Here is a 7,459-nt window from a genome sequence, read left to right as displayed (position 1 = left end):
TACAATGAAACACCAAGTTGAAGACCTTTGGATTGAATCATATTTGGAAGTGGCTGCATTCTAAATAAGGAAACTCATTGTCATTGGAAGAAAGTTGTCACCCTCACAATGATCGAGAAGGTTTTACAACACTTCAATAGTTGGCGAATCAGAATATCCTCATCCCCACCCCTCTAATGCTTTTAAAATTTGTAAAATGACAGTGATGCGAGGGACTATATATCTAAGAATGTTACTTTTATCTATTCTGAATTAATACATCTAGTCGAAGACACCAAAACCTAGTGTTGAGAAAATCCGTTGGGCAAATCCAATTAGATCGTGAACAAATAAATTGAAGGATAAAGATAAAAACAGACCACAAAATGAACACTGAGATTGTAGGTGGTTCGGCCAAGATACCTACCTCCACGTGCAAGAACATGATCTTCCACTATGAGAAAACAATATTACAAGGATTACAATGGATTAACCCAAAACCCTAGGGCTGGCAACGGGGCAGGGCAGGGTGGATGTTGCATTCCATGTCCCCGTCCCCGCCAGAAGAAAAAATCCCCATCCCCGCCTCAAAAAATGCTTTTTAACGTCCATGAAGAAGGAAAGACAAGTCATGTTTGTGCACTTATCAAAATATAGTAGTGCCAATATCATTAACCTAAAAGAAATGTTTGTTGTTCACAAAAAAAACACTAAAACAATACTAAAATAAGAGGGTATTGATAATATCTTGCATATTGGAATAGGGCAGGGCGGGCCCATCTCCATCCCCATCCCCGTCCCCGTCCAGGGGGGAATTTTAAAATCCCCATCCCCGCTGAGAACGGGGAATCCCCACCTTGAGCGGGGCGATTCCCCATTTTCACAAGTGAAATTGCCACCCCTACAGACCCCGCTCCTCTTTCCTTTGCCTCCGGACCAAGACCGTACTCTGAGAGTAACCCAAGAGAAAACCCAAAAGATAACCCAAGAAAAAAACTCTAGTAAGAAAAAAAAATCATTCTTCCTCCCTTCTCTCTCTCTCTCTCTCCTCACACCTCCACTCTTACCGCCAACATGGGAAACTGTTACGTGCCTAATCGGCCGTAACCCAAATAAAGAAAGAAAAATAATGGAGGAAGAGAGAGGTTGATTCGAGGCAACCAGACCTCCTAACGATTCAATTCGAGAGGAACCATGACTCTCTTAAACAAAGTCTCCTTTGTTGCCGTCAAATTTCTCTTCTTAATTTCATTCAAATACAAGAACTTAGATACATGAACTCCCACATCAACAACCCATTTACCCACAAACTTTACCCGCTAACATGACACATAATAAAACTAACACCCATAATCCTACATAAATTACTACCTGATAACTACTTTGCAACTACAACACAAACACCATATGAAGGCACATATAAAAAACAAGGAAACTTTCCCAAGGCCCAGCTTGCCTGCCCAAAAACGGGGCAGTGGCTAATGCGAAGTGATCATTAGGGACATCAACAAGGTACAACTCAGAAGCAAATGATTTTCTTGAATGGGCTTCTAGTAAAATGGAGGGTAATGATGCATGATGTATGTCTTGTGGGTCATACTACTTATGGGCATAGCCCACATTGGCAAAGTGTTTTCTGGTAGGTAATGATCTGGGATCGAAGGTGGATGGCCAAAGCCTTAACCATTGAGCTAGAGGCTTAATCCCACGCCCTCTGTTCTTGCTATAAATTTGTAGGGTTCAGAAGACCAATGATTTTCTTATTGCATGGATCATGACTATTCGATTGGATGATCTGCCGTAGAAGAAGATTCGATCAAGATTGTTCGTCTTGGATAATTTACAACATACAAGATAAAAAAATTCTTAGAGTAAGAGCATTCCTTTTTCCTAATTTTTTTTTATTAGGTCTACCAACATCTCGTCAACACTATCATTAGTTGGACCACAACGTAAATATAGGCGGTGCTCCGAAAATCATCTCGATAGGATGATCCTATCCGTCCGATCTGCAAAGGTTTCAACAATATGTCGCCCTTCAATAGATCGGAGGGTTAGGATCATCCTACGGAGATGATTTTGGGGCACAACCTATTTACACTGTGATCCTATTAATAAACGGTTTGGATCATCCCATGAAGTAGGACCCACTATATTTTTGAAAAATATGTGCTTGCACGTATAAAATCTATAGAATCCTAATTATCCAATCAAATGTTTGTCATGAACAATAGAAACTTATGGTGACAATTAACGATCCAAATTCAACATATAAAAATTTCTCAGTTTAGATGGTGTTAGACTAAAAATCAGTAACAGATACGGCAGTGACGTCAGAGCTGAGCTGGAGGACCCGAGGGGCCGAAGTGAAGGAGCTGAATCCTGCGCAAGAGCAAACGAGGTCAGAAGACCAACCCGGAGTCGTTGCTCCGGACAGGCCCTTCGACACTCAAGTCAGTATGAGCAGGAGTGCAGAGCGAGTTTTTAAGAATGGTGGTTGGGAAGTTATCCTTTTCGGTCTGAGCCTTGAAAGGCCCTTTATAGAGGGAAACCTGGGGTGGTTGGATTTCCTACCCCAGGAGAGGTGTCGGCCTCTTACGGGTTTAAATTTACCTACTCTTAGGTAATTACCAAACTACCCCTGGGCCGACGCTGGATTTGTGGTGGGCCATCCTGGAGCCAAGTGTTGACAGCTAATTGGCTGCTGTTTTTTCATACCCCATCAGATGGCTAGGATCTTCTAATGAAGAGCTGTTGCATATCCTTGATTGATCCCACCAAATCAACGACCTAGATCAAACCAATCACATAATATCATTTCCCTATTAATTAGAAGCCCATATGTGAAAGAAAACCAAAAAAGGAGACCGATCGTGCTTCATCCTTAAGCAAAGTAAGCATCAGCCTTTAACCACAATGGAAATGACTATTCTACCCTTAGACCATTTCCCCTTTCCTCATACAACCCTCGGGCAAAATTGTCTGGGACGAATTTCCACAAAATAAGAGGACACATCCGCCATTTTACCAAAACCTAAGGCTAAAGCTATAATTTAAACGAGCCCACACATCCATTATAGTGGGCTCCATCGGAACGTGAAATGACTATTATACCCGAGCCCTCATCAAGACACCATTCAAAGGAAATGGTAAGCCAGTAGGGGTAAAGTCGTCATCTAAGTAGCAATCAACAAAAGAAAAGGATACTTCCGGTATTTTCAAGAAAAACGGGGGCTAAAGGTATAATTTCGTGAAGGGACGGGCCCACCAAATGCGGTTCAGTTGCTGTCTTCACTCAATGCACGAGACGAGACGAGACGAGACGAGAAGAGAAAGAGATAATAACGAATGAAATTCGATCACACGGATCGATGACGTGGCACTGGATTTTCAAATCCCGCCCAAATCCGGATTTCATTTTCATTCACTATTGAAATTTAATTTTCCTCCAAACCCCCTTCTTATCTCTTCATTGTCCCTCACACAACACACAAGTACACGACACACCAAACAAAGCCCCTTCTCCCTTTCTCTTTCTGAAACCCTAACCCTAGGTATACTTTCCTCATCTAGATTTTTTTTACACACTTTCACGGCCGATTTTCTATCGATTCTCACATATTCGATCTCTTTTTCTGCAGGTTTTGAGATGAAAGGAGCCAAATCGAAGGCTGAGACGGCCAAAAAAGCCGAAAGCAAGTGAGTTTTTTTTTTTCTTAGGTTTTTTTGTGTTATTTTTTTTTTTTCATTTTTTTTTTCTTAATTAGATCCATCTGCGATTAGATCATAGGATTTCATAGCTAGAAGAAACTGGATTTTATTTTGTTTTTTTGTTGTGATTTTTTTTTACAGGCTTTCGGTGAAAAGTAAAGGAACTGATAAAGCTAGCAAAAAACCTGTAAAGAAAGGGAAGGCAGGAAAGGATCCTAACAAGCCTAAAAGGCCTCCAAGCGCTTTCTTCGTCTTCATGTAATCAATCCTTCTTTTCAATATCCTTTTTCCTTTATTTTTCGTTTTTAGAGCTTCTGATTTATTACTTTTTTTTTTTCTGAAATTAAGGGCTGAGTTTAGAGAGCAGTTCAAGGAGAAAAATCCTCACAACAAATCCGTTGCAGCTGTGAGTATTTATTTTTTGTTCCGTGCCAGATCTGATTTTTTTTTTTTTTTTTTTTTTTTGTATTTTTTCGTATTTTTTCTTATTTATTTGTAATTTTTTTTTTTTTGGGTTTAAAATTAGGTCGGTAAAGCTGCTGGTGATAAATGGAAATCCATGTCAGAAGCTGTGAGTAATTAGATTGTTTTTTATTTCTTATTTCTGTGAGAAAGAATCTATGTAAATTATTAAATTGAATTCAGGACAAAGCTCCATACGTAGCAAAGGCGACTAAGAAGAAAACAGAATACAATAAGACCATTGCAGCCTACAACAAGAAACAAGTATATTCTTTTTTCCCCTTTCCTCTCCTTGTTTTGAATTCTTGAATTACCATTTTCCATTTATTATAGCTATTTAGTTTAGAGGAAAGTGTTCTTTAGCTATAGCTCAAAAACACATGTGGCCCCACATTTTTTTGGGGATCCAAAGCATTCATTTGTTAGGCCCTTCCATGTATAGGGAGTGTACCAAAAATCAGCCCTACCCAATCAAAGGTGGAGTGGAAAATGAACAAACAATGTGTGTTCATGTTTCTGCCCATTTTTTCCCTCAATAGGGCTGATTTTTGGTACACACTCTATCCTTAGAAGGGCCTTCCAATAGGGCTGATTTTTGGTACACACCCTATGCTTGAAAGGGCCTTCCAAATGAATGCTTTGGATCCCAAAAAAATGTGGGGTCACATGTGTTTTTGAGCTATAGATTAGATAAAGCTTAGATAAGCTATAGTTTAGGAACACTTTTCCTCTTTAGTTTATTAGTGATTTATATTTATGTAAAATTTTTATCAGTCGGAAGGACCAAATGATGCGGGAGAGGAAGAGGAAGAGGAGGAGGAGTCTGATAAGTCCAAGTCTGAGGTAAACGACGAGGGTGACGATGAGAGCGGAGATGTAAACCCTAGCTCTTTTTTCCTTTTCCCTTTTTTTTGCCCTTTTCAATTTCTTTTTTGTATTATTAAAAAATAAATCATCTCTTTTTGTTAATATTTTTTTCTGCAGGAAGAGGAAGATGATGAGTAGGAGAGATACAGTAGTAGATGTCAAGTGAAGATAATCCTCTTGAATTGGTGTAGCCTTTCTAGGATGAAGATTTTACTGTGACTTTTAAAAATAGATGTTTTTTTTTTCTCTCTTTTTTTTTTTTGCTTAATAGTTTACTGGATCTATGTAGGTATTGGCCCTTCATCGTTCTTGTACTTGAACTCCTCTACTTTCAATGATTCGACTCTGCTAACATTTTGTTTTTAATCTCTCTCTCTCTCTCTCTCTCTCTCTGTCATGGTTTTTAGTTTGCAGCTTCATGTTGATGCACATCACCTCTATTTGTTTGGAGTCTTTGTAAATGTTTGTTAGACTCTCAACATCAAAATTGGGAAGTCCAAATAAAATGGGTGCTTCTATCTACTTCAAGTTGTCACTTCTACTAGGTTTCAATGGGGTTGAATTGGGAAAAAAAAAGATCCTATTGGGCTTGGGCTCAGCCCTAGGTCTTGGTACTACCTTTTGTTAAGTTTGATTGTGTGCTAAGCTTGATTGTGCACATGACTATCTTTGTTTCAAGTTTTACAACTTTGAATGTGAAAATCCTTCATAAATTGCAGATTACAGGCAGAAAAGTGCACCAAGATGCACTTTTTTTTTGGGCGGTGCCGGGGGGTTAAATGATGGATTGTGGTTTGTATGTAGGAATGTATGTGATTTAGTGGCTAAGAGATAGCTTGATCTTCTAAGGATAACTGTTCTATGCTCAGATATTTATTGTTGAGATTAGGTTTTACTGAAATGCAAAGGGGTGAGGAGCTAATCGATTGACACGACCAAAACTGTTATACTAGATTGTTTCTCTACTTGATTTGATAGTTGTGATTTCTATTTTGGTCTATTGGATATTTGAAGTGGGGCACGGTAGAATAAAGTTACTTGACGGAAGGTGGAGCTCACCTCCCCTTTCAATGTCATGTGGTGTTTTTGCGAGGAATGATCCAATGCATCACCCCATGCGAGTATGATTCAATTCGTCTTATCCTAATTGCGTGGGGGTTGGCTTAGTCTTTTTTCAATGCATGCTACAATTGTATCTCTCTGGGAGGGTCTCGTCACTCGATTGATTTAACCCTTCTTGTAGAATCACTAAGCAGACTTTGGTTGTTATGGTGACTTGGTTATAGTTATACTTATATTGTTTCTTGGCATTGCTACGATGGTTTATGATTCTGTTATCGATCATCATATCATAAACATGGTTAAAAACTCATTAGTCTGTTCTGTTTAGTTTTATTTTGATGTGTGTGATTAGGTGGGTCCATCTGTAACATAGTAAGAATGAGCCCTTACTAACACCAGCACAGTACAAGGCTGGCCTTGGTGGCGAAAGGGTTTAAAAAATGTGGCCTACCTACTGCAACACCTTGACATCTCAAAGATTGGCCTACATGATAGCATATCTCAGCCATTTTGTCATTACAATAGACCCCCCCTTTTGAGATTCCATTTGAAGTCCAAGACTGTTGGACCTTAAAAAGTCTAGTCTCCATGTTAATTGTGAATTGGGTCCACCATGTGTAAGCTCTGCATTGCTTAAGGTTGGTTCACTTGTCAAGCATTGTTGGATTGCATTGGATCTTATGCCTCCAATGATTCATATCTTGGGGCTGTTTGATTGTAATGGATCTGGAAAAAAGTACATGGAAAAAAGCATTCCAAGTTTTTTATGTTTGATTTTACAAAGGAAGCATACGAAATTTCAATTTTAGATTACCTACACACTAGCTTAAAATATTTCCTCAGAAGATCAAGCATTTCCTACACACTTGTGTAGGTAAGTTACCTGCACACTAGCTTAAAATACAGTGGGGGCTCACATTATTTGGGTGATCAAAACCATTCATTTGAACGGTCCTCACATAGATAGGGTGTCCACAAAAAATCAGATCCATTGGATCATCCCAACCATTCAAACTATGGAGGCAAAAAATAGACTCATTTGCGAAGGTTTATACACGTCCATTTTACCTCTACAAATTGTAGGGTTGGGATGATCCTATGGATCTGATTTTTTGTGGACACTCTATCTATGTGAGGACCATTCAAATGGATGGCTTGGATCACCCAAACAATGTGGGCCCCACTGTATTTTAAGCTAGTGTGTAGAGAACTTACCTACACAAGTGTGTAGGAAATGTTTTCTCTTAAAAAAAATGAGGTACCAAATGGCAGAGAAGTTGATTTCCATGTGAAATATATTTTATTCTTGCATGGGAGCAGGTTTGTGTCATCAAGACCAATGATCTTGTAAACCATTGAGCTAGTTATACTTAATGGA

At 39.0% G+C, this 7,459-nt stretch overlaps 1 protein-coding gene across 2 annotated transcripts; it reads left to right on the top strand.

Annotated features, from left to right (window-relative positions):
• Nucleotides 1–3,424: 3,424 nt before the first annotated feature.
• On the top strand, nucleotides 3,425–5,385 carry LOC143886693 (HMG1/2-like protein). 2 transcript variants are annotated; one of them, XM_077390764.1, is made up of 8 exons: nucleotides 3,425–3,533; nucleotides 3,621–3,678; nucleotides 3,832–3,948; nucleotides 4,039–4,096; nucleotides 4,217–4,261; nucleotides 4,336–4,416; nucleotides 4,927–4,995; nucleotides 5,137–5,385. In XM_077390764.1, the coding sequence occupies exons 2-8, from the start codon at nucleotides 3,629–3,631 to the stop codon at nucleotides 5,155–5,157; spliced, it is 441 nt and encodes a 146-aa protein (XP_077246879.1). In that variant the 5' UTR covers nucleotides 3,425–3,533; nucleotides 3,621–3,628; the 3' UTR covers nucleotides 5,158–5,385. The 2 variants fall into 2 exon arrangements, with proteins under 2 accessions (XP_077246879.1, XP_077246880.1); XM_077390765.1 differs by having other exon boundaries at nucleotides 3,428–3,533; nucleotides 4,927–5,028.
• Nucleotides 5,386–7,459: the final 2,074 nt, after the last annotated feature.

The sequence above is a fragment of the Tasmannia lanceolata genome, unplaced genomic scaffold (assembly GCF_043159265.1).
Source record: "Tasmannia lanceolata isolate RefF3 unplaced genomic scaffold, GAP_Taslan_0.1 ptg000011l, whole genome shotgun sequence".
Taxonomy (NCBI): domain Eukaryota; kingdom Viridiplantae; phylum Streptophyta; class Magnoliopsida; order Canellales; family Winteraceae; genus Tasmannia; species Tasmannia lanceolata.
Note: the sequence above shows the minus strand (reverse complement) of the source record. Positions and strands in the feature narration are given on the sequence as shown.

Coding starts and splice junctions, on each gene's coding strand:
- LOC143886693 (XM_077390765.1), top strand. CDS start 3,629: ATGAAAGGAGCCAAATCGAAGGCTGAGACGGCCAAAAAAGCCGAAAGC. Junction 3,949..4,038: donor AGCGCTTTCTTCGTCTTCAT/GTAATCAATCCT, acceptor TCTGAAATTAAG/GGCTGAGTTTAGAGAGCAGT. Junction 5,029..5,136: donor GTGACGATGAGAGCGGAGAT/GTAAACCCTAGC, acceptor TTTTTTCTGCAG/GAAGAGGAAGATGATGAGTA.